Raw genomic sequence first — 25,740 nt, 5'->3', positions numbered from 1 at the left:
TTTGGTGGCTCAACTTGTTTTTTTCCGCACTCCTTAAATTTGAGGCAGCAGTCTCGGGTACCACATTAGAGTCCCAGGCCCCCTCCTAACATTTACCGCATTGCAAAAAGTTTGTGGTAACTCGAGTGGTAGCAGCTTGGAAACAGCCAGAGGGAAAAAAAAGGCAGAAACTGGCTGTTCCTTAAAGTGCCATTTATTTGCGGTAAAAACAAAGGGCAGTGCAAAGCAAAACAAGCAAATTAGGCAGCTCATCTTGAAGCTTGGGTACGTCACAACTACCGGGTGTCACACATAGCAGCTCTTAGAATACTCCTGGAACTTGTGGCTCCCCAGGGCCCTGGGGGAAGCTTTGCAGGTCCTGAGTTCTAAAACTCTGGAAGAGGGGCTCCTCACTTCACCCAGGATTCCCTGTGTGTCTGAAATTTAAAGAGGACTGGGCGAGACAGCTGCGCCTGATCTTTTAAAGTAACCTGAGGGACCTCTAGACACGACCATGACAAAATATTTACCTCAGGTTGACTAGTAATGAACTTCATTGATGCATTTGCATTATTCATTTATGCAAATCACATGTAAAGAAGGTCATTGTAATAGGGAAGAAAACTGAGCACGGAGATTCAAAATATCACATATATCATGCAATATCACAACAATAGTGCTTTATAATGTGATATACACTGTATACTGCATGGTATATGGTTAAATGTAGATTAGAGCAATACTATGGCTTCAAGAATATTCCAATCAGCCTGGAATCTTATTCTTTTCTTCTTCTGTCATTAAGGTACTTCTGTATGAATGCCATCCCATCCGAAACTGTATACTGTTGATAAAAGGCTAGAATCTCATCTAAGTAAAGATTATAATAAGATTACCTGTACGCAAGTTTGTTGCTGGTGGTGAAAAACTTTCTATGATTCCAGAACTCACAAGTGTTGCTGTTGTGCTCTCTAGTGTTGTGGTGTTCTCAGGTATTGTTGGAACTGTTGTTAGTAGATATAAAAGCCTTGCTGTTGTGCTTTCTGTTCCTGTAGTTGTCTCAGGTATTGTTGGAAATGTTAGTAGAGTTGAAATCATTGCTGTTGTGCTTTCTGTTCCTGTAGTGTTCTCTGGTATTGTTGGAAATGTTGCTAGTAGAGTTGATGCGCTTGCTGTTGTGCTTTCTGTTCCTGTGGTGTTCTCAGGTATTGTTGGAAATGTTGTTAGTAGATATGAAGCGCTTGCTGTTGTGCTTTCTGTTCTTGTAGTTTTCTCAGAACTCACAAGTGTTGCTTTTGTGCTTTCTAGTGTTGTGGTGTTCTCAGGTATTATTGGAAATGTTGTTAGTACACTTGAAGCACTTGTTGTTGTGCTTTCTGTTCCTGTGGTTGTCTCAAGTATTGTTGGAAATGTTGTTAGTAGAGTTGAAGTCATTCCTGTAGTGTTCTCAGGTATTGTTGGAAATGAAGTTAATAGAGTTGAAGCACTTGCTGTTGTGACTTCTGTTCCTGTAATGTTCTCAGGAATTATTGGAAATGTTGTTAGTAGAGTTGAAGCACTTGCTGTTGTGCTTTCTGTTCCTGTAGTGTTCTCAGGTATTGTTGGAAATGTTGGTAGTAGAGTTGAAGCACTTGCTGTTGTGCTTTCTGTTCCTGTAGTGTTCTCAGGTATTGTTGGAAATGTTGGTAGTAGGGTTGAAGCACTTGCTGTTCTGCTTTCTGTTCCTGTAGTGTTCTCAGGTATTGTTGGAAATGTTGGTAGTTGAGTTGAAGCACTTGTTGTTGTGCTTTCTGTTCCTGTAGTGTTCTGAGTTAATGTTGGAGCTGTTGTTAGTAGGGTTGAAGCACTTGCTGTTGTGCTTTCTGTTCCTGTAGTGTACTCAGGTATTGTTGGAAATGTTGTTAGTAGAGTTGAAGCACTTGCTGTTGTGCTTTCTGTTCCTGTAGTGTTCTCAGGTATTGTTGGAAATGTTGTTACTAGAGTTGAAGTAATTGCTGTTGTGCATTCTGTTCCTGTAGTGTTCACAGGGATTGTTGAAGTTAATAGAGTTGAAGCAATTGCTGGTGTGCCTTCTGTTCCTGTAGTGTTCTCAGGTAGTGTTGGAAATGTTGTTCGTAGAGTTGAAGCACTTGCTGTTGTGATTTCTGTTCCTGTAGTGTTCTCAGGTATTGTTGGAAAAGTTGTTAGTAGAGTTGAAGCAATTTGTGTTGTGCTCTCTGTTCCTGTAGTGTTCTCAGGTATTGTTGGAACAGTTATTAATAGAGTTGAAGCAATTGCTGTTGTGCTTTCTGTTCCTGTATTGTTCTCAGGTATTGTTGGAACTGTTGTTAGTAGGGTTGAAGTCCTTGCTGTTTTGCTTTCTGTTCCTGTAGTGTTCTCAGGTATAGTTGGAAATGTTGCTAGTAGAGTTGAAGCACTTTCTGTTGTGCTTTCTGTTCCTGTAGTGTTCTCAGGTATTGTTGGAACAGTTGTTAGTAGAGTTGAAGCACTTTCTGTTGTGCTTTCTGCTCTTGTAGTGTTCTCAGGTATTGTTGGAACAGTTGTTAGTAGAGTTGAAGCACTTGCTGTTGTGCTTTCTGTTCCTGTCGTGTTCTCAGTTATTGTTGGAACTGTTGTTAGTAGGCTTGAAGCACTTGCTGTTGTGCTTTCTGTTCCTGTAGTGTTCTCATGTATTGTTGGAACTGTTGTTAGAAGAGTTGAAACACTTGCTGTTGTGCTTTCTGTTCCTGTAGTGTTCTCAGGTATTGTTGGAAATATTGTTAGTAGAGTTGAAGCACTTGCTGTTGTGCTTTCTGTTCCTGTAGTGTTCTCAGGTATTGTTGGAAATATTGTTAGTAGAGTTGAAGCACTTGCTGTTGTGCTTTCTGTTCCTGTAGTGTTCTCAGGTATTGTTGGAAATGTTGGTAGTAGAGTTGAAGCACTTGCTGTTGTGCTTTCTGTTCCTGTAATGTTCTCAGGTATTGTTGGAACTGTTGTTAGAAGAGTTGAAACACTTGCTGTTGTGCTTTCTGTTCCTGAAGTGTTCTCAGGTATTGTTGGAAATATTGTTAGTAGAGTTGAAGCACTTGCTGCTGTGCTTTCTGTTCCTGTAGTGTTCTCAGGTATTGTTGGAAATGTTGTTAGTAGAGTTGAAGCACTTGCTGTTGTGCTTTCTGTTCCTGTAGTGTTCTCAGGTATTGTTCGAAATGTTGGTAGTAGAGTTGAAGCACTTGTTGTTGTGCTTTCTGTTCCTGTAGTGTTCTCAGGTATTGTTGGAAATGTTGCTAGAAGAGTTGAAGCACTTGTTGTGCTTTCTGTTCCTGTAGTGTTCTCAGGTATTGTTGGAAATGTTGCTAGAAGAGTTGAAGCACTTGCTGTTCTGCTTTCTGTTCCTGTAGTGTTCTGAGTTACTGTTGGAAATGTTGGTAATAGAGTTGAAGCACTTGCTGTTGTGCTTTCTGTTCCTGTAATGTTCTCAGGTATTTTTGGAACTGTTGTTAGAAGAGTTGAAACACTTGCTGTTGTGCTTTCTGTTCCTGTAGTTTTCTCAGGTATTGTTGGAAATATTGTTAGTAGAGTTGAAGCACTTGCTGCTGTGCTTTCTGTTCCTGTAGTGTTCTCAGGTATTGTTGGAAATATTGTTAGTAGAGTTGAAGCACTTGCTGTTGTGCTTTCTGTTCCTGTAGTGTTCTCAGGTATTGTTGGAAATATTGTTAGTAGAGTTGAAGCACTTGCTGTTGTGCTTTCTGTTCCTGTAGTGTTCTCAGGTATTGTTGGAAATGTTGGTAGTAGAGTTGAAACACTTGTTGTTGTGCTTTCTGTTCCTGTAGTGTTCTCAGGTATTGTTGGAAATGTTGCTAGAAGAGTTGAAGCACTTGTTGTTGTGCTTTCTGTTCTTGTAGTGTTCTCAGGTATTGCTGGAAATGTTGTTAGTAGAGTTGAAGCACTTGCTGTTGTGCTTTCTGTTCCTGTAGTGTTCACAGGGATTGTTGAAGTTAATAGAGTTGAAGCAATTGCTGGTGTGCCTTCTGTTCCTGTAGTGTTCTCAGGTAGTGTTGGAAATGTTGTTCGTAGAGTTGAAGCACTTGCTGTTGTGATTTTTGTTCCTGTAGTGTTCTCAGGTATTGTTGGAAAGGTTGTTAGTAGAGTTGAAGCACTTTCTGTTGTGCTTTCTGTTCCTGTAGTGTTCTCAGGTATTGTTGGAACAGTTGTTAGTAAAGTTGAAGCAATTGCTGTTGTGCTTTCTGTTCCTGTAGTGTTCTCAGGTATTGTTGGAACTGTTGTTAGTAGGGTTGAAGTCCTTGCTGTTGTGCTTTCTGTTCCTGTAGTGTTCTCAGGTATTGTTGGAAATGTTGCTAGTAGAGTTGAAGCACTTTCTGTTCCTGTAGTGTTCTCAGGTATTGTTGGAACAGTTGTTAGTAGAGTTGAAGCACTTGCTGTTGTGCTTTCTGTTCCTGTTGTGTTCTCAGGTATTGTTGGAAATGATGTTAGTAGAGTTGAAGCACTTGCTGTTGTGCTTTCTGTTCCTGTATTTTTCTCAGGTATTGTTGGAAATGTTGTTAGAAGAGTTGAAACACTTGCTGTTGTGCTTTCTGTTCCTGTAGGGTTCTCAGGTATTGTTGGCAATGTTGCTAGTAGAGTTGAAGTACTTTCTGTTGTGCTTTCTGTTCCTGTAGTGTTCTCAATTATTGTTGGAACAGTTGTTAGTAGAGTTGAAGCAGTTGCTGTTGTGCTTTCAGTTCCTGTTGTGTTCTCAGGTATTGTTGGAAATGTTGTTAGTAGAGTTGAAGCACTTTTTGTTATGCTTTCTGTTCCTGTAGTGTTCTCAGGTATTGTTGGAACAATTGTTAGTAGAGTTGAAACACTTGCTGTTGTGCTTTCTATTTCGGTACTGTTCTCAGTTATTGTTGGAACTGTTGTTAGTAGGGTTGAAGCACTTGCTGTTGTGCTTTCTGTTCCTGTATTGTTCTCAGGTATTGTTGGAAATGTTGGTAGTAGAATTGAAGCACTTGCTGATGTGCTTTCTGTTCCTGTAGTGTTCTCAGGTATTGTTGGAAATGTTGGTAGTAGAGTTGAAGCACTTGTTGTTGTGCTTTCTGTTCCTGTAGTGTTCTCAGGTATTGTTGGAAATGTTGCTAGAAGAGTTGAAGCACTTGCTGTTGTGCTTTCTTTTCCTGTAGTGTTCTCAGGTGTGGTTGGAAATGTTGCTAGAAGAGTTGAAGCACTTGGTGTTCTGCTTTCTGTTCCTGTAGTGTTCTGAGTTAATGTTGGAGCTGTTGTTAGTAGGGCTGAAGCACTTGCTGTTCTGCTTTCTGTTCCTGTAGTGTACTCAGGTATTGTTGGAAATGTTGTTACTAGAGTTGAAGTAATTGCTGTTGTGCTTTCTGTTCCTGTAGTGTTCACAGGGATTGTTGAAGTTAATAGAGTTGAAGCAATTGCTGGTGTGCCTTCTGTTCCTGAAGTGTTCTCAGGTAGTGTTGGAAATGTTGTTCGTAGAGTTGAAGCACTTGCTGTTGTGATTTCTGTTCCTGTAGTGTTCTCAGGTATTGTTGGAAAAGTTGTTAGTAGAGTTGAAGCACTTTGTGTTGTGCTTTCTGTTCCTGTAGTGTTCTCAGGTATTGTTGGAACAGTTGTTAGTAGAGTTGAAGCAATTGCTGTTGTGCTTTCTGTTCCTGTAGTGTTCTCAGGTATTGTTGGAACTGTTGTTAGTAGGGTTGAAGTCCTTGCTGTTGTGCTTTCTGTTCCTGTAGTGTTCTCAGGTATTGTTGGAAATGTTGTTAGTAGAGTTGAAGCACTTTCTGTTGTGCTTTCTGTTCCTGTAGTGTTCTCAGGTATTGTTGGAACAGTTGTTAGTAGAGTTGAAGCACTTTCTGTTGTGCTTTCTGCTCCTGTAGTGTTCTCAGTTATTGTTGGAACAGTTGTTAGTAGAGTTGAAGCACTTTGTGTTGTGCTTTCTGTTCCTATCGTGTTCTCAGTTATTGTTGTAACTGTTGTTAGAACGGTTGAAGCACTTGCTGTTGTGCTTTCTGTTCCTGTAGTGTTCTCAGGTATTGTTGGAAATGTTGCTAGAAGAGTTGAAGCACTTGTTGTTGTGCTTTCTGTTCCTGTAGTGTTCTGAGTTACTGTTGGAGCTGTTGTTAGTAGGGTTGAAGCACTTGCTGTTCTGCTTTCTGTTCCTGTAGTGTACTCAGGTATTGTTGGAAATGTTGTTAGTAGAGTTGAAGCACTTGCTGTTGTGCTTTCTGTTCCTGTAGTGTTCACAGGGATTGTTGAAGTTAATAGAGTTGAAGCAATTGCTGGTGTGCCTTCTGTTCCTGTAGTGTTCTCAGGTATTGTTGGAAATATTGTTAGTAGAGTTGAAGTCCTTGCTGTTGTGCTTTCTGTTCCTGTAGTGTTCTCAGGTATTGTTGGAAATATTGTTAGTAGAGTTGAAGCACTTGCTGTTGTGCTTTCTGTTCCTGTAGTGTTCTCAGGTATTGTTGGAACTGTTGTTAGAAGAGTTGAAACACTTGCTGTTGTGCTTTCTGTTCCTGTAGTGTTCTCAGGTATTGTTGGAGCAATTGTTAGTAGAGTTGAAGCACTTTCTGTTGTGCTTTCTGTTCCGGTAGTGTTCTCAGTTATTGTTGGAACTGTTATTAGTAGGGTTGAAGCACTTGCTGTTGTGCTTTCTGTTCCTGTAGTGTTCTCAGGTATTGTTAGAAATGTTGTTAGTAGAGTTGAAGCACTTGCTGTTATGCTTTCTGTTCCTGTAGTGTTCTCCGGTATTGTTGGAAATATTGTTAGAAGAGTTGAAACACTTGCTGTTGTGCTTTCTGTTCCTGTAGTGTTCTCAGGTATTGTTGGAAATATTGTTAGTAGAGCTGAAGCACTTGCTGTTGTGCTTTCTGTTCCTGTAGTGATCTCAGGTATTGTTGGAACTGTTGTTAGAAGAGTTGAAGCACTTGCTGTTGTGCTTTCTGTTCCTGTAGTGTTCTCAGGTATTGTTGGAAATGTTGTTAGTAGAGTTGAAGCACTTGCTGTTGTGCTTTCTGTTCCTGTAGTGTTCTCAGGTATTGTTGGAAATGTTGTTAGTAGAGTTGAAGCACTTGCTGTTGTGCTTTCTGTTCCTGTAGTGTTCTCAGGTATTGTTGGAAATGTTGTTACTAGAGTTGAAGTAATTGCTGTTGTGCTTTCTGTTCCTGTAGTGTTCACAGGGATTGTTGAAGTTAATAGAGTTGAAGCAATTGCTGGTGTGCCTTCTGTTCCTGTAGTGTTCTCAGGTAGTGTTGGAAATGTTGTTCGTAGAGTTGAAGCACTTGCTGTTGTGATTTCTGTTCCTGTAGTGTTCTCAGGTATTGTTGGAAAAGTTGTTAGTAGAGTTGAAGCAATTTGTGTTGTGCTCTCTGTTCCTGTAGTGTTCTCAGGTATTGTTGGAACAGTTATTAATAGAGTTGAACCAATTGCTGTTGTGCTTTCTGTTCCTGTATTGTTCTCAGGTATTGTTGGAGCTGTTGTTAGTAGGGCTGAAGCACTTGCTGTTCTGCTTTCTGTTCCTGTAGTGTACTCAGGTATTGTTGGAAATGTTGTTACTAGAGTTGAAGTAATTGCTGTTGTGCTTTCTGTTCCTGTAGTGTTCACAGGGATTGTTGAAGTTAATAGAGTTGAAGCAATTGCTGGTGTGCCTTCTGTTCCTGAAGTGTTCTCAGGTAGTGTTGGAAATGTTGTTCGTAGAGTTGAAGCACTTGCTGTTGTGATTTCTGTTCCTGTAGTGTTCTCAGGTATTGTTGGAAAGGTTGTTAGTAGAGTTGAAGCACTTTGTGTTGTGCTTTCTGTTCCTGTAGTGTTCTCAGGTATTGTTGGAACAGTTGTTAGTAGAGTTGAAGCAATTGATGTTGTGCTTTCTGTTCCTGTAGTGTTCTCAGGTATTGTTGGAACTGTTGTTAGTAGGGTTGAAGTCCTTGCTGTTGTGCTTTCTGTTCCTGTAGTGTTCTCAGGTATTGTTGGAAATGTTGCTAGTAGAGTTGAAGCACTTTCTGTTGTGCTTTCTGTTCCTGTAGTGTTCTCAGGTATTGTTGGAACAGTTGTTAGTAGAGTTGAAGCACTTTCTGTTGTGCTTTCTGCTCCTGTAGTGTTCTCAGTTATTGTTGGAACAGTTGTTAGTAGAGTTGAAGCACTTTGTGTTGTGCTTTCTGTTCCTATCGTGTTCTCAGTTATTGTTGTAACTGTTGTTAGAACGGTTGAAGCACTTGCTGTTGTGCTTTCTGTTCCTGTAGTGTTCTCAGGTATTGTTGGAAATGTTGCTAGAAGAGTTGAAGCACTTGTTGTTGTGCTTTCTGTTCCTGTAGTGTTCTGAGTTACTGTTGGAGCTGTTGTTAGTAGGGTTGAAGCACTTGCTGTTCTGCTTTCTGTTCCTGTAGTGTACTCAGGTATTGTTGGAAATGTTGTTAGTAGAGTTGAAGCACTTGCTGTTGTGCTTTCTGTTCCTGTAGTGTTCACAGGGATTGTTGAAGTTAATAGAGTTGAAGCAATTGCTGGTGTGCCTTCTGTTCCTGTAGTGTTCTCAGGTATTGTTGGAAATATTGTTAGTAGAGTTGAAGTCCTTGCTGTTGTGCTTTCTGTTCCTGTACTGTTCTCAGGTATTGTTGGAAATGTTGTTAGTAGAGTTGAAGCACTTGCTGTTGTGCTTTCTGTTCCTGTAGTGTTCTCAGGTATTGTTGGAACTGTTGTTAGAAGAGTTGAAACACTTGCTGTTGTGCTTTCTGTTCCTGTAGTGTTCTCAGGTATTGTTGGAGCAATTGTTAGTAGAGTTGAAGCACTTTCTGTTGTGCTTTCTGTTCCGGTAGTGTTCTCAGTTATTGTTGGAACTGTTATTAGTAGGGTTGAAGCACTTGCTGTTGTGCTTTCTGTTCCTGTAGTGTTCTCAGGTATTGTTAGAAATGTTGTTAGTAGAGTTGAAGCACTTGCTGTTATGCTTTCTGTTCCTGTAGTGTTCTCCGGTATTGTTGGAAATATTGTTAGAAGAGTTGAAACACTTGCTGTTGTGCTTTCTGTTCCTGTAGTGTTCTCAGGTATTGTTGGAAATATTGTTAGTAGAGCTGAAGCACTTGCTGTTGTGCTTTCTGTTCCTGTAGTGATCTCAGGTATTGTTGGAACTGTTGTTAGAAGAGTTGAAGCACTTGCTGTTGTGCTTTCTGTTCCTGTAGTGTTCTCAGGTATTGTTGGAAATGTTGTTAGTAGAGTTGAAGCACTTGCTGTTGTGCTTTCTGTTCCTGTAGTGTTCTCAGGTATTGTTGGAAATGTTGTTACTAGAGTTGAAGCACTTGCTGTTGTGCTTTCTGTTCCTGTAGTGTTCTCAGGTATTGTTGGAAATGTTGTTACTAGAGTTGAAGTAATTGCTGTTGTGCATTCTGTTCCTGTAGTGTTCACAGGGATTGTTGAAGTTAATAGAGTTGAAGCAATTGCTGGTGTGCCTTCTGTTCCTGTAGTGTTCTCAGGTAGTGTTGGAAATGTTGTTCGTAGAGTTGAAGCACTTGCTGTTGTGATTTCTGTTCCTGTAGTGTTCTCAGGTATTGTTGGAAAAGTTGTTAGTAGAGTTGAAGCAATTTGTGTTGTGCTCTCTGTTCCTGTAGTGTTCTCAGGTATTGTTGGAACAGTTATTAATAGAGTTGAACCAATTGCTGTTGTGCTTTCTGTTCCTGTATTGTTCTCAGGTATTGTTGGAACTGTTGTTAGTAGGGTTGAAGTCCTTGCTGTTTTGCTTTCTGTTCCTGTAGTGTTCTCAGGTATAGTTGGAAATGTTGTTCGTAGAGTTGAAGCACTTGCTGTTGTGATTTCTGTTCCTGTAGTGTTCTCAGGTATTGTTGGAACAGTTGTTAGTAGAGTTGAAGCACTTTCTGTTGTGCTTTCTGCTCCTGTAGTGTTCTCAGGTATTGTTGGAACAGTTGTTAGTAGAGTTGAAGCACTTGCTGTTGTGCTTTCTGTTCCTGTCGTGTTCTCAGTTATTGTTGGAACTGTTGTTAGTAGGCTTGAAGCACTTGCTGTTGTGCTTTCTGTTCCTGTAGTGTTCTCATGTATTGTTGGAACTGTTGTTAGAAGAGTTGAAACACTTGCTGTTGTGCTTTCTGTTCCTGTAGTGTTCTCAGGTATTGTTGGAAATATTGTTAGTAGAGTTGAAGCACTTGCTGTTGTGCTTTCTGTTCCTGTAGTGTTCTCAGGTATTGTTGGAAATATTGTTAGTAGAGTTGAAGCACTTGCTGTTGTGCTTTCTGTTCCTGTAGTGTTCTCAGGTATTGTTGGAAATGTTGGTAGTAGAGTTGAAGCACTTGCTGTTGTGCTTTCTGTTCCTGTAATGTTCTCAGGTATTGTTGGAACTGTTGTTAGAAGAGTTGAAACACTTGCTGTTGTGCTTTCTGTTCCTGAAGTGTTCTCAGGTATTGTTGGAAATATTGTTAGTAGAGTTGAAGCACTTGCTGTTGTGCTTTCTGTTCCTGTAGTGTTCTCAGGTATTGTTGGAACTGTTGTTAGAAGAGTTGAAACACTTGCTGTTGTGCTTTCTGTTCCTGTAGTGTTCTCAGGTATTGTTGGAAATATTGTTAGTAGAGTTGAAGCACTTGCTGTTGTGCTTTCTGTTCCTGTAGTGTTCTCAGGTATTGTTGGAAATATTGTTAGTAGAGTTGAAGCACTTGCTGTTGTGCTTTCTGTTCCTGTAGTGTTCTCAGGTATTGTTCGAAATGTTGGTAGTAGAGTTGAAGCACTTGTTGTTGTGCTTTCTGTTCCTGTAGTGTTCTCAGGTATTGTTGGAAATGTTGCTAAAAGAGTTGAAGCACTTGTTGTGCTTTCTGTTCCTGTAGTGTTCTCAGGTATTGTTGGAAATGTTGCTAGAAGAGTTGAAGCACTTGCTGTTCTGCTTTCTGTTCCTGTAGTGTTCTGAGTTACTGTTGGAAATGTTGGTAATAGAGTTGAAGCACTTGCTGTTGTGCTTTCTGTTCCTGTAATGTTCTCAGGTATTGTTGGAACTGTTGTTAGAAGAGTTGAAACACTTGCTGTTGTGCTTTCTGTTCCTGTAGTGTTCTCAGGTATTGTTGGAAATATTGTTAGTAGAGTTGAAGCACTTGCTGTTGTGCTTTCTGTTCCTGTAGTGTTCTCAGGTATTGTTGGAAATATTGTTAGTAGAGTTGAAGCACTTGCTGTTGTGCTTTCTGTTCCTGTAGTGTTCTCAGGTATTGTTGGAAATGTTGGTAGTAGAGTTGAAACACTTGTTGTTGTGCTTTCTGTTCCTGTAGTGTTCTCAGGTATTGTTGGAAATGTTGCTAGAAGAGTTGAAGCACTTGTTGTTGTGCTTTCTGTTCTTGTAGTGTTCTCAGGTATTGCTGGAAATGTTGTTAGTAGAGTTGAAGCACTTGCTGTTGTGCTTTCTGTTCCTGTAGTGTTCACAGGGATTGTTGAAGTTAATAGAGTTGAAGCAATTGCTGGTGTGCCTTCTGTTCCTGTAGTGTTCTCAGGTAGTGTTGGAAATGTTGTTCGTAGAGTTGAAGCACTTGCTGTTGTGATTTTTGTTCCTGTAGTGTTCTCAGGTATTGTTGGAAAGGTTGTTAGTAGAGTTGAAGCACTTTCTGTTGTGCTTTCTGTTCCTGTAGTGTTCTCAGGTATTGTTGGAACAGTTGTTAGTAAAGTTGAAGCAATTGCTGTTGTGCTTTCTGTTCCTGTAGTTTTCTCAGGTATTGTTGGAACTGTTGTTAGTAGGGTTGAAGTCCTTGCTGTTGTGCTTTCTGTTCCTGTAGTGTTCTCAGGTATTGTTGGAAATGTTGCTAGTAGAGTTGAAGCACTTTCTGTTGTGCTTTCTGTTCCTGTAGTGTTCTCAGGTATTGTTGGAACAGTTGTTAGTAGAGTTGAAGCACTTGCTGTTGTGCTTTCTGTTCCTGTTGTGTTCTCAGGTATTGTTGGAAATGATGTTAGTAGAGTTGAAGCACTTGCTGTTGTGCTTTCTGTTCCTGTATTGTTCTCAGGTATTGTTGGAAATGTTGTTAGAAGAGTTGAAACACTTGCTGTTGTGCTTTCTGTTCCTGTAGGGTTCTCAGGTATTGTTGGCAATGTTGCTAGTAGAGTTGAAGCACTTTCTGTTGTGCTTTCTGTTCCTGTAGTGTTCTCAATTATTGTTGGAACAGTTGTTAGTAGAGTTGAAGCAGTTGCTGTTGTGCTTTCAGTTCCTGTTGTGTTCTCAGGTATTGTTGGAAATGTTGTTAGTAGAGTTGAAGCACTTTTTGTTATGCTTTCTGTTCCTGTAGTGTTCTCAGGTATTGTTGGAACAATTGTTAGTAGAGTTGAAACACTTGCTGTTGTGCTTTCTATTTCGGTACTGTTCTCAGTTATTGTTGGAACTGTTGTTAGTAGGGTTGAAGCACTTGCTGTTGTGCTTTCTGTTCCTGTATTGTTCTCAGGTATTGTTGGAAATGTTGTTAGTAGAGTTGAAGCACTTGCTGTTCTGCTTTCTGTTCCTGTAGTGTTCACAGGGATTGTTGAAGTTAATAGAGTTGAAGCACTTGCTGTTCTGCTTTCTGTTCCTGTAGTGTTCTCAGGTATTGTTGGAAATGTTGTTACTAGAGTTGAAGTAATTGCTGTTGTGCTTTCTGTTCCTGTAGTGTTCACAGGGATTGTTGAAGTTAATAGAGTTGAAGCAATTGCTGGTGTGCCTTCTGTTCCTGAAGTGTTCTCAGGTAGTGTTGGAAATGTTGTTAGTAGAGTTGAAGCACTTTGTGTTGTGCTTTCTGTTCCTTTAGTGTTCTCAGGTATTGTTGGAACAGTTGTTAATAGAGTTGAAGCAATTGCTGTTGTGCTTTCTGTTCCTGTAGTGTTCTCAGGTATTGTTGGAACTGTTGTTAGTAGGGTTGAAGTCCTTGCTGTTGTGCTTTCTGTTCCTGTAGTGTTCTCAGGTATTGTTGGAAATGTTGCTAGTAGAGTTGAAGCACTTTCTGTTGTGCTTTCTGTTCCTGTAGTGTTCTCAGGTATTGTTGGAAATGTTGCTAGAAGAGTTGAAGCACTTGTTGTTGTGCTTTCTGTTCCTGTAGTGTTCTGAGTTACTGTTGGAGCTGTTGTTAGTAGGGTTGAAGCACTTGCTGTTCTGCTTTCTGTTCCTGTAGTGTACTCAGGTATTGTTGGAAATGTTGTTAGTAGAGTTGAAGCACTTGCTGTTGTGCTTTCTGTTCCTGTAGTGTTCACAGGGATTGTTGAAGTTAATAGAGTTGAAGCAATTGCTGGTGTGCCTTCTGTTCCTGTAGTGTTCTCAGGTAGTGTTGGAAATGTTGTTCGTAGAGTTGAAGCACTTGCTGTTGTGATTTCTGTTCCTGTAGTGTTCTCAGGTATTGTTGGAAAGGTTGTTAGTAGAGTTGAAGCTCTTTCTGTTGTGCTTTCTGTTCCTGTAGTGTTCTCAGGTATTGTTGGAAATATTGTTAGTAGAGTTGAAGTCCTTGCTGTTGTGCTTTCTGTTCCTGTACTGTTCTCATGTATTGTTGGAAATATTGTTAGTAGAGTTGAAGCACTTGCTGTTGTGCTTTCTGTTCCTGTAGTGTTCTCAGGTATTGTTGGAACTGTTGTTAGAAGAGTTGAAACACTTGCTGTTGTGCTTTCTGTTCCTGTAGTGTTCTCAGGTATTGTTGGAGCAATTGTTAGTAGAGTTGAAGCACTTTCTGTTGTGCTTTCTGTTCCGGTAGTGTTCTCAGTTATTGTTGGAACTGTTATTAGTAGGGTTGAAGCACTTGCTGTTGTGCTTTCTGTTCCTGTAGTGTTCTCAGGTATTGTTGGAAATGTTGTTAGTAGAGTTGAAGCACTTGCTGTTATGCTTTCTGTTCCTGTAGTGTTCTCCGGTATTGTTGGAAATATTGTTAGAAGAGTTGAAACACTTGCTGTTGTGCTTTCTGTTCCTGTAGTGTTCTCAGGTATTGTTGGAAATATTGTTAGTAGAGTTGAAGCACTTGCTGTTGTGCTTTCTGTTCCTGTAGTGATCTCAGGTATTGTTGGAACTGTTGTTAGAAGAGTTGAAGCACTTCCTGTTGTGCTTTCTGTTCCTGTAGTGTCCTCAGGTATTGTTGGAAATGTTGCTAGTAGAGTTGAAGCATTTGCTATTCTGTTTTCTGTTCCTGTAATGTTCTCATTTATTGTTGGAGCTATTATTAGTAGAGTTGAAGCACTTACTGTTGTGCTTTCTGTTCCTGTAGTGTTCTCAGGTATTGTTGGAACAGTTGTTAGTAGAGTTGAAGCACTTGCTGTTGTGCTTTCTGTTCCTGTAGTGTTCTCAGATATTGTTGGAAATGTTGTTAGTAGAGTTGAAGCACTTTCTGTTATGCTTTCTGTTTCTGTAGTGTTCTCAGGTATTGTTGGAGCAATTGTTAGTAGAGTTGAAGCACTTTCTGTTGTGCTTTCTGTTCCTGTAGTGTTCTCAGTTATTGTTGGAACTGTTGTTAGTAGGGTTGAAGCACTTGCTGTTGTGCTTTCTGTTCCTGTAGTGTTCTCAGGTATTGTTGGAAATGTTGTTAGTAGAGTTGAAGCACTTGCTGTTCTGCTTTCTGTTCCTGTAGTGTTCTCAGGTATTGTTGGAACTGTTGTTAGTAGGGTTGAAGTCCTTGCTGTTGTGCTTTCTGTTCCTGTAGTGTTCTCAGGTAGTGTTGGAAATGTTGCTAGTAGAGTTGAAGCACTTGCTGTTCTGCTTTCTGTTCCTGTAGTGTTCTCAGATATTGGTGGAAATGTTGTTAGTAGAGTTGAAGCACTTGCTGTTGTGCTTTCTTTTCCTGTAGTGTTCTTAGGTATTGTTGGAAATGTTGTTAGTAGAGTTGAAGCACTAGCTGTTGTGCTTTCTGTTCCTGTAGTGTTCTCAGATATTGGTGGAAATGTTGTTAGTAGAGTTGAAGCACTAGCTGTTGTGCTTTCTGTTCCTGTAGTGTTCTTAGGTATTTTTGGAAATGTTGGTAGTAGATATGAAGCACTTGCTGTTGTGTTTTCTGTTCCTGTAATGTTCTCAGATATTGGTGGAAATGTTGTTAGTAGAGTTGAAGCACTTGCCATTTTGCTTTCTGTTCCTGTAGTGTACTTAGGTATTGTTGGAAATGTTGTTAGTAGATTTGAAGCACTTGCTGTTGTGCTTTCTGTTCCTGTAGTGTTCTCAGATATTGGTGGAAATGTTGCTAGTAGAGTTGAAGCACTTGCCGTTTTGCTTTCTGTTCCTGTAGTGTTCTCAGATATTGGTGGAAATGTTGTTAGTAGAGTTGAAGCAATTGCTCTTTTGCTTTCTGTTCCTGTAGTGTTCTTAGGTATTGTTGGAAATGTTGGTAGTAGATATGAAGCACTTGCTGTTGTGCTTTCTGTTCCTGTAATGTTCTCAGATATTGGTGGAAATGTTGTTAGTAGAGTTGAAGCACTTGCAGTTTTGCTTTCTGTTCCTGTAGTGTTCTCAGATATTGGTGGAAATGTTAGTAGAGTTGAAGCAGTTGCCGTTTTGCTTTCTGTTCCTGTAGTGTTCTCAGATATTGGTGGAACTGTTGTTAGTAGAGTTGAAGCACTTGCTGTTGTGCTTTCTGTTCCTGTAGTGTTCTCAGATATTGTTGGAAATGTTGTTAGTAGAGTTGAAGCACTTGCCGTTTTGCTTTCTGTTCCTGTAGTGTTCTCAGATATTGGTGGAAATGTTAGTAGAGTTGAAGCAGTTGCCGTTTTGCTTTCTGTTCCTGAGGTGTTCTCAGATATTGGTAGAACTGTTGTTAGTAGAGTTGAAGCACTTGCTGTTGTGCTTTCTGTTCCTGTAGTTGTTATGCTTTTTGCACCTGTTGAAATTTCAAATAAATAAATTATATAAACTAACTTAATAAATTATATAATAATTTATATAAATTATTTAAATTTATATAAATAAATAAATTATATAATCATCTTTGAGGTTGTATATGAAAATACTGAGGCAATAATGTAGAAAACATTAAAGTAGTTGTTATTAATGCCATCTGTTATAGTTTCTCTTTGAAAATTTGCTTAAAGTTAGTATGTAAAAACCACTATGTAGTTTGCAACTTTGTGGGGTATTTGAAAATTGTCCCCATTAATGAAGTATAGGGTGAGCCCTGGTAGATTTCCCAAAAGAGCAAGGGTATAATTAAAGAGTGACCCTCAGGATGGAGAATTTTCAGAGGAGTCTCTGTGGGTTAATCATTGCTTTACCTGCAGAAATAACCCTTTGAAAAACTGTACAACTGCTATTTACACCCGGCATGCTTATAATAGTAAGTACACCGGGGAGAAGCATTCAAGGGGGCGGATTCTGGGTGGGGTTTGCATTGATGTGCATACTTTTTAGTTAGAGTAGTTGGTGCCACAATGATGGAGTAGTTGGTGATGAACTGGTGATAATAATTGGTGTCGGCGAACCCCAGGAAGCGCTGGAGTGCACGTAGGCTGGACAGTCGAGGCCAGTCCAGGATCAGCTGGAGCTTGCTGGGATCCATGGTGAAGTCGTTCTTAGAAACAATGTAGCCAAGGAAGGGTTGGCTCGGCTTCTCGAATATGCACTTGTCTAGTTTGACGTACAAGTGATGATCATGGAGGCGCTGAAGGACTTGGCCCACATCCTGATTGTGTGTCCGAAGGTCCCGGGAATAGATCAGGATATCGTCCAGATAAACAAGTACTTTGATATACAGGAGATCCCGTAATATCTTATTCATCATTCAATGGAAGACACTGGGGCATTGCAAAGGTCGAGGGGCATCACGAGGTACTTGTAATGCCCGTCTCTTGTATTGAAAGCGGTCTTCCAGATGTCAAAGGGCGAATCCAGACCAAGTTGTAGGCACCTCTCAAGTCGAGCTTGGAGAAGATGGTGGCGCCCTGCAAGCAGTCAACGAGCTCATTGGTTAGGGGTAGCAGGTATTTATCCTTGCGGGTGATGGCATTGAGGACCCTGTAGTCAATACAAGGGCGCAAGGATCCATCTTTCTTAGTTACGAAAAAGAAGCCCGCCCCCACGGGTGAGGAAGAAGGCCGGATAAAGCCCTTGGCAAGGTTTTCCTTAATGTATTCGGCCATCGCCTTGGTCTCAGGAATTGAGAGTGGGTAAACCCGACCCGGAGAGGGTGAGGTCCTGGGTAGAAGCTCTATGGCACAGCTGAACTTCTATAGAGATGGCAGGATGTCGGCCATCTGTTTAGAAAAGACATCGGGACTCCAGGAATCGTCGTGGATAGCGAAAGAGGCAGGGGAACCTCCATAGTTTGATGGGTTTCAGGCAAGAACCCTGGCAGTGAAGGCCCCACTCAGTAAGCTGTAGGGTGGCCCAGTTGAACTGTGGGGAGTGGTGTTGGAGCCACGGAAGACCCAGGACCACTGGGTGGATGGACTTCTCCAATATGAAGAACTCGATTTCCTCGTGATGGACAGCTCCAACTTGCAGCTGAATAGGTGCAGAGACCTGAGAGATTCTCCCTGGCAGGGGTTCCCCATAAATGGAGGCAATGGTCAAGGGAACCTCAAGGTTTGAGGGTGGTGCACCAGGCTTTCCAATAGGAAGTTCCCACCAGCCCCTGAATCGACCAGGACTAAGGTTGGGCAGGAGCGGGAGCTACAAGAGAGTTTAGCTGGAAAGGAGAGTTGAAGGGCCAGATTGACAGTGCCTAGGGTCAGGGCCCCTACTGGCCCTAGGTCAGGGAGTCCCAGACAGACTGGGTATTTGGACAGACGATGCCCCACGGCTCCACAATACAGTCAGAGTCCAGACTGTCTTCTAGAAAGGCTTTCTTCAGGGGATAACTTGGCTCGTCCCAAGTGCATGGGTTCCTCGGAGCCTTGAGGGCTCGAACCTCTCGGTGGGGACTTCTCTCCAGTAGACTTTGAACGAGCAGGTTCAGAAGGAGGATGACGAGAAAGCCTCAGCTCCCAGCTGTGTTCTTGGGCCCGTCTATCAATAGGACCGGCTAGGTTGATCAATCCCTCCAGGGAGTTGGGTAGCTCACGGGCTGTGATTTCGTCCTTCAGTTGAGCGGACAGACTGCCCAGGAAGATGGGATGGAGACAGTCCTCCTGCCAACCCAGCTCAGAGGCCAGCATACGGAACTCAATGACGTGGTCATTGAGAGGGATCCGGCCCTGATGGAGGTGCAGGAGGTCGAAGCTAGCATTCACGGCCCTCCCAGGGTCATCAAAGGTACTCCAGAATTTGGTGACGAAACAAGGCAAGTCCAGAAGGAGGGCATCTGAGCGCTCCCAGAGCAGGGAGGCCCAGGACAGAGCCCTACCCTTGAGTCGCGAGAGGATAAAGGTTATCTTGGTCATAGCATCCGGGAAGGCGGCAGCCTGAAGCGTGAAGTGCATGTAGCACTGATTAATAAACCCTCTGCATAGCTTAGGGTCATCATTGAAATGAGGTGGTGCCTGGAGTGAAAGGGGTGACCTCAGAGGTGAAGGCTGCGCCAGAGGGCTGGGAATCGATGCTTGGACAGCTGTAACTGGACCAGAGAATAGACAGGCGTTGAGCCGCTCAATGGAAGCCGCCAAATTCTCGAAGTATTTATTTATTTTTTTATTTTAAATCTTTTCTATACCGTCATTAAGGTGGGTACCGTCACAATGGTTTACAGTAAGGCACAAATAATAATGTTATTAAAATTTATCAGTTTACACAGGTGCCATTAGGTTCGGTAACATAGTTTTTTAATCAATGCTAGATGTTAAATGAGTGTGATCACTATTCTGTCCAGGTCAAATCTATAGCAGTTTGAGTTCAGGACTCATTCTATAAATGTAACTATCCTTTAGTGATGAATTCTATTAAAAAAAAAACAAACACCCTTATTGATTCCTGTGTGTGTGGGTGTTTTGTCTCTTGCACTTCCCTGGTTTGAACCTTGCAAGTCCTTGGAATCTATTCTCCCTTCTCGTTTTGAAAGGCTTGTTTAAATAGCCAAGTTTTTAGATTTTTTCTGAATGTTTTGTTTTCTCGTTGTAGTCTTAATTCCAAGGGCATGGAGTTCCATAGTATGGGTCCCGCTAAGGATAACGCTCTCTCTTACCTGGGTTAGTCTTGCTGTTTTGACTGATGGAATAGTTAGAATTGCTTTGTTGGCTGATCTTAGATTTCTGTTGGGGATGTGTACATGAAGGGCAGTGTTGAGCCAGTCTGCGTTTTCGTTGTGTATTAATTTGTGTATGGTGCATAGTGTATCGCCCCATGGTGAGACCGCACCTTGAATACTGTGTACAATTCTGGTCGCCGCATCTCAAAAAAGATATAATTGCGATGGAGAAGGTGCAGAGAAGGGCTACCAAAATGATAAGGGGAATGGAACAGCTCTCCTATGAGGAAAAACTAAAGAGGTTAGGACTTTTCAGCTTGGAGAAGAGAAGGCTGAGGGGGGGATATGATAGAGGTGTTTAAAATTATGAGAGGGCTAGAACAGGTAGATGTGAATCTGTTATTTACACTTTCGGATAATAGAAAGACAAGGAGGCACTCCATGAAGTTAGCATGTGGCACATTTAAAACTAATCGGAGAAAGTTCTTTTTCACTCAATGCTCAATTAAACTCTGTAATTTGTTGCCAGAGGATGTGGTTAGTGCAGTTAGTATAGCTGTGTTTAAAAAAGGATTGGATAAGTTCTTGGAGGAGAAGTCCATTACCTGCTATTAATTAAGTTGATTTAGAAAATAGCCACTGTTATTACTAGCAACGGTAACATGGAATAGACTTAGTTTTTGGGTACTTGCCAGGTTCTTATGGCCTGGATTGGCCACTGTTGGAAACAGGATGCTGGGCTTGATGGACCCTTGGTCTGATCCAGTATGGCATGTTCTTATGTTCTTATGTTCTTTGTTCAATGGGAAGCCAGTGTAACTCGGACAGTGTTTCTGTAATGTGGTCTCTTTTCCTTTTTCCAGTTAATACTCTTGCAGCCGAGTTCTGTAATATTTGTAGTGGTCTTATGGAGGTGTATGGTCCTGCTGCTGCTGCTGCTGGATCTTGAGTGCCAGGCCTGGAATGGCCTGTAGGGCGGATGCCTCAACCGGATCCATGGCCTTGGCAACCTATTGCGAGCATGGACCCTTGGCCCGAGATGATGTTGGCGCCACCTGTGGGGCTTTTCCCGCCACGGCCCCTTTAAATCCCCGACGATGGGGGTGTGCGTGCGCCTAGGAGCAGGGGCCGAGGAGGAAGGCAGTGGCAGAGTGGGCGGCACGGAGGCGTTCCCTCGCCATGGCTGGGAGGCAGCCGGTGAGGATGGAGGAGTGGTCGGTGTGGCGGCCGTCCCACGCTGCAGAAGAGAGAGAGGGGGGAGGACTGTCCCCAGCTTGAGCCGGGCAGTCGGGAAGCAGCTTGGCCAAGGCTGAGGTGAGAAGGTCTGTGGCCCAGGCTCAGTGCTGGGAGGTAGGGGGCAGGCACCTTGCAACTGAGAATTGTAACAGGGTTTGGGTCGGAACATAACATGTGTGGATTTCATTTTCAAACTTGCCTGCATTATTTTCCATGAAAAATCTGCCCACACAGAAAGCAGCTGCAAGAGTCTGTGGCTACTTCGAGGTTGATATTCAAAGAGGTTTATCCAGATATAACCCAGAAAAACCCCGAGTATTAAATTTCCCACCCCACCAAGTGGATAAACTTTAACCGGATAAGTCATTATCAAGGTAAATTTTACCTGTATTTAAAGAGGCAGGACAGGCAGTATTCTGGGGTGGGTGTCTAAAAGTTATAAAGTTAGCACTGATAATTCAGTTAGACTTAGCTAGATAAGCCTGGCTGGTGAAAACGCTGCCCTAAATTTAACCCCAGCCAGACTTACCAGGGTATATTGAGCATCAACCTTACAGCAGGGTAAATCACTCACCAGTCCACCTTCTACCCATGCACTCCTTTCCCTGTGATAACGAGGCACAAGTTGTACCAGCGCGCTGTCAGCCTAAACAGGGGGTTTGAAATTTACCCTCTTCAGGTCTCCTGAGTGAGAAATGTGCTTTCAGCTCAGGCACAATCTCATCTTAAGATTCATCTGCCAGTGTCACCAGAGGCACCAGTGTGGGTAAGATCACAAGAGTGCCTTATCCCACAAACCCTCAGCTGAGCATGTCTCTCCTCAGTGCAGCCCAATTTCTTCCAATAACACAGCCAAATGCGCCTCCTATGGATTGTTTGATATTAATTATTTTATAGTTTTAATTTTTATCAGCTATGTACCATTCTATAATTGTTTGGATTGTAAAGCTTGTTGCTAATTTAATGTTCACTGTAAACCGAGGTGATGTTTTCTAACGTGCCGTAAATAAAATAAATAAATAGGACACGACTGGCGGGAGACACTTAAACTTCAGTTCCAGATGCCAATCAAGACACCATACACTGCAGGTAGCACCCCCGGATTTTGTCATTTACTACTCAAAACAGCAGGGGAGGATGAAAGGTGAATGTTATGCACACCGTCCATACAAAGTCCATCCAGTATCAGTTGACAGAATAACAACAAAAAAATGTTCCCTTTAAATCTGTTCAGCAAGGCAGTTCCAGCCCTGGAAGACTAGACTCCAGAACTGAGACCTTTCCCACTTCTTTCAATCAAGAGATCAATTTTCAGAACTCTGCATGGATTGTTGCACAGTTCGTGGCTTCTCTTTGCCATGGACTTGGCATCATTTCTAAAGGGGAAAGTATGCACATGCCTTCCCATTGAAAATTGCCAAGTGAAAAATTATCCACAGAGATTTGCACCTCCTCTTTCTACGAATACTTTTTCCCTGAAAATCAAAACCTGTAGTTTTGAAAATGTACAATCTCCACCAATCTAAGCCCACCTCTGAACCCACATAAATATGGGCAGGATGATCCCCACATGTACTTTGTCTGTATACAGTTGGGCAATTTTCAGACAGGGGTAAATGGATTTTGAGAATTACCCTCCAAATTTATAGGCACAATACCAGGCCCTCCATGTAGTACCTTTGGATCAGGTCCTGGGTCCCAAACCAGTGCAACAGCAGGCTGATCTGGTTCTCTGGATTCAGGTAGGAAACATCGCAAACCAGAATCTCTATTCGGTAATTTTTATTTATTTATTTATTTATTTATTTAAAAGTATTTATATACCGTTTTTCAAAACAAGGTTTTTTTGTCAAAATGGTTTACATAGTAAAATGAAAATAATATAAAATAAAATAGAATTAAAAATTAAAGATAAAAAAAAATAAAATTAAAATACAAAAACTGGTATATACCTCATGGTAACAAAAATCTAATTAAATAAACAGAGCTGGAGCTGGGCCATAATACATTTATGGATAAGGGAAAGGTAGGAAAAAATGAGTGGGAAGGAGGGGAAATATGAGGTGGCAAGAGAGACTCAATAGTTATTAAACTGAAGAACAAGAGAGCTGCATCGGCTTAATCCGTCTCTCCACTGGGAAAAACCTCTGGAGCTGTGTTCACTGTCCCACTTGTTTCCTCCTGCAAGCCCTCCTTCTCCCTCTCTGACCCTGGCGGGCACACGCCACCAGTGCCCCCCTATCACAGGGATGCATGGAACAGGGTGATACTATCCCTGATACAGAGCATGGCTCACGGATCATTTTAGCACGTGGCCAGAAGGGTCACTCCAGTTTCATCTGTGTTGCTGCTGTCTTGAAGGTACGGAAAGAAAGATGATAAGCCAAACCAGAATCATTTTAACTGACTCCAATACTCTGTTTAGGAACATAGAAACCTGAGAACATTTGATTTAAAGTTGCCCTGAGATTTTTATCAATTAGCTGGGGGTGGGGTGGGGTGGGAGATATGTGGGGTTAGGTTAGGCGGTAAGCACTATGCCCACGAGCTTTCTCTTCTCTAGCAATCCCTACAGTTTTAAGAGGAGGAAAAGAATTCCAGGAGGGGAGCTGCTAGAAATTCATGGAAGAGGGAGAGAAAAGAAGGTTCTTGCAGAGTTTGGTGGGACCGGAGTACTTGGGATATGCCAGGGGAAAGGGCAGCCTGCCCAGGAAAGTCACCAGAGTCAAAGCTGATGCAAATACCATGTTCACTCTCACGCCCTCTCTCAAACACATATATGCTCATTTTCACATACATGCTTGCTCACATTTCTCTCTCACACACACACACACACACACACAAATACATGCACCCTCACATCACTTCCTCCCCCAGTACACATGTCCACTCACATATTCACACACACACACATATCCCCTCCCCCTTACATACACTCCCTTCCTCCACACTCACTCACAATCTCTTCCCACCCCAAAACCACCAATGACAGCAACTTCCTCCCTAGGATCCCCCATGGCCAATGGGACTGCTCATTCTTCCAGCCAAGCTATCTTCTGCTTCTGCCCTGGGCTTAAAGGACCCCATTCTTCCTGCCCTGAGGCCTTCTCCCTTCTGCTTGCCAGTTCTGGCCAATCAGATGTCTCCTGCCTTATTCCTGCCCAAGGGAAAAGGAAGGGAAAAGGAAGAGGCATCCGATAGGCCTGTGGGGCAGGAAAAAGGGAAGAGGCATCCAATTGGCTTGTGTGGGCCAATCAGATGCCTTCCAGTCTGCATTGGCTGCTTCACTAGGAGGAGCAGCAAGATACCCAGAGATTTCAATTGTTGCCTTGGAGATCCGGCAATTCTGTTAGCATTCCAGAGTCTCTGGATCAAATCTGGAGAGTTCCAGAAAACATTCTTCTCAGGGAATGAACCTGAAGAACCAGCTGAAACTGAGGTAACCATAGACGAGGCTTTGTGAATAAATCTGTCACCTAAACAGTAACAAATATTCTAAAGGGCTTAAATATGAAATTGCAGAGCTACTGTTAATAGTATGAAACTTCTTGTAATGAGCACGGTATCTGTGAGCCTATTGGGGCGGATTTTAAGAGCCCTGTTCGCGTAAATCCGCCCGGATTTACGCGAGCAGGGCCTTGCGCGCCGGTGCGCCTATTTTACATAGGCCTGCCGGCACGCGCAGAGCCCCGGGACTCGCGTAAGTCCTGGGGTTTTTCGAGGGGGGCGTGTCGGGGCGGGGGCATGGCCGCGGCGGGGCGGGGCCGATCGGCGCGGCCTTTTCGGGGCGGGACGCGGCGTTTCGGGGGCAGGCCCGGGGGCGTGATTTCTGCCCGGGCCGGTCCGGGGGCATGGCCGCGCCCTCCGGAACCACCCCCGGGTCGTGTCTAGGCGCGCCAGTGGCCCGCTGGCGCGCGGGGATTTACTTCTCCCTCTGGGAGGCGTAAATCCCCCGACAAAGGTAGGGGGGGGGTTTAGACAGGGCCAGGGGGGTGGGTTAGGTAGAGGAAGGGAGGGGAAGGTGAGGGGAGGGCGAAAGCGAATTCCCTCCGAGGCCGCTCCGATTTCGGAGCGGCCTCGGAGGGAACGGAGGTAGGCTGCGCGGCTTGGCGCGCGCCGGCTACACGAAATCGGCAGCCTTGCGCGCGCCGATCCGGGATTTTAGCAGATACGCACGGCTACGCGCGTATCTACTAAAATCCAGCGTACTTTTGTTTGCGCCTGATGCGCCTACAAAAGTACGCGAGGGCGCCCTTTTTTAAAATCTACCCCTTAGTGTTTTGCTGTGCATGGTTGGCGCAACCTAGAGGATGAACCCACTAGGCACACGCCAACTGCTGGCGGACATGCCCTGTAGCAGGATAGACTGGAGCTTCACCTATACCAGCTGCCTCTCCCATAGGTTGAGCTTTTGGGTTCTGGTGGCCGGCAGGGCTTAGGTGGGTCCCAAGGGTGGTCTGGCAGACAAGAGTCCAAGAATAGGCCGGTGTCAGGGCTGGCAGCAGATAGGAGATACTGGAGAAGGGCCAGAGGTCAGGGCAGGTAGCAAACAAGGTCAGGTCAGGTCCAAAGCTAAGATCAGATCCAAGCAGCAAGCAAGAAGTGGTCAAGGTTCAAGGCAGAGGTCAGTACCAGGAAATCAAGGAGCAGGTCAGGAGTGAGGCAAGGCTGGAACCAGGCAGGAACACAGAAACAAGGCAAGAACACAGACAACCTGCACTGAAGGCACTAAGCACAACAGGAGACCTGTTGCCAAGGCATCTGCTGCTTCACAGAAGGAGCCTTTAATAGTGGAGAGCCAGTGATTATGTCAAAGAGCACCAGGGCTGCCTTCCCACTGCGGGCCCTTTAAGTCTGTTGGGTGTGTGCATATGCCTAGGGGGAGCCATGATGAATGCAGCGCAGTGGTATCCCACACCGCTCTTGGCGGTAGTCAGCGTTGGGCTGTGAGCAGGCCGTGAACTGGTGCTGGTGGCGTCAGGGTAAATGTGATGGCTCGAGGGACCATCCCGTGGCCGCCAAACGTAACATTTATCACTAACACCAGCCTTGTGAACAAGGACTAAAATGCTGCCAAGTTAATAGGCATCTGTGCCCAACAGCTTTTCATATTTTGCATATTGTTTCATTTGTTGTTTCTTTTGTTTTGTTTTGTTAAAATGAAATAATCAAACAACAAAAAAAAGAAAACCAAGAATTGAAAAGCTGTCAGACTCACTATCCTCCTCCTTCCCTGAGCTTAGTGCTAGTCCCCCATCCCCATCCCCTGGGGATCCTTCATAGTCCCCTGACTCCAACTCTTACCCCATTCATGGGTCTTCACTGGGCAGGAGCAATCCACAGTTGTTCCTGTCCTGCTACAGCAGTTTTTCAAAATGGCGCCAGTCAACCTGAGGTTGGAGCCATTTTGAAAAATAGTGACAGCTCGGAAGGAACAATTGAGTAACCCTCCTGCCCCATTTTAAGCCCATGGATTCAGTAAGAGATTGGGAGGAGGATCTGGAATATAGTGACAAGCTGGGGG

At 43.1% G+C, this 25,740-nt stretch overlaps 1 protein-coding gene across 1 annotated transcript in view; it reads right to left on the bottom strand.

Annotated features, from left to right (window-relative positions):
• The window catches only part of LOC115099608 (mucin-16-like), a 73,202-nt gene that overhangs the window by 19,361 nt on the left and 28,101 nt on the right, over nucleotides 1-25,740 (bottom strand). The window contains exons 4-5 of the mRNA XM_029617341.1: nucleotides 17,769-18,413; nucleotides 876-15,743 (exon numbers count right to left, since the gene is read on the bottom strand). Coding sequence (XP_029473201.1) covers nucleotides 876-15,743; nucleotides 17,769-18,413 — 15,513 coding nt within the window. The remainder of the gene's footprint in view (nucleotides 1-875; nucleotides 15,744-17,768; nucleotides 18,414-25,740) is intronic.

Source organism: Rhinatrema bivittatum, chromosome 9, assembly GCF_901001135.1.
Source record: "Rhinatrema bivittatum chromosome 9, aRhiBiv1.1, whole genome shotgun sequence".
Taxonomy (NCBI): Eukaryota; Metazoa; Chordata; class Amphibia; order Gymnophiona; family Rhinatrematidae; genus Rhinatrema; species Rhinatrema bivittatum.
This window is presented reverse-complemented; position numbering and strand designations above follow the sequence as displayed.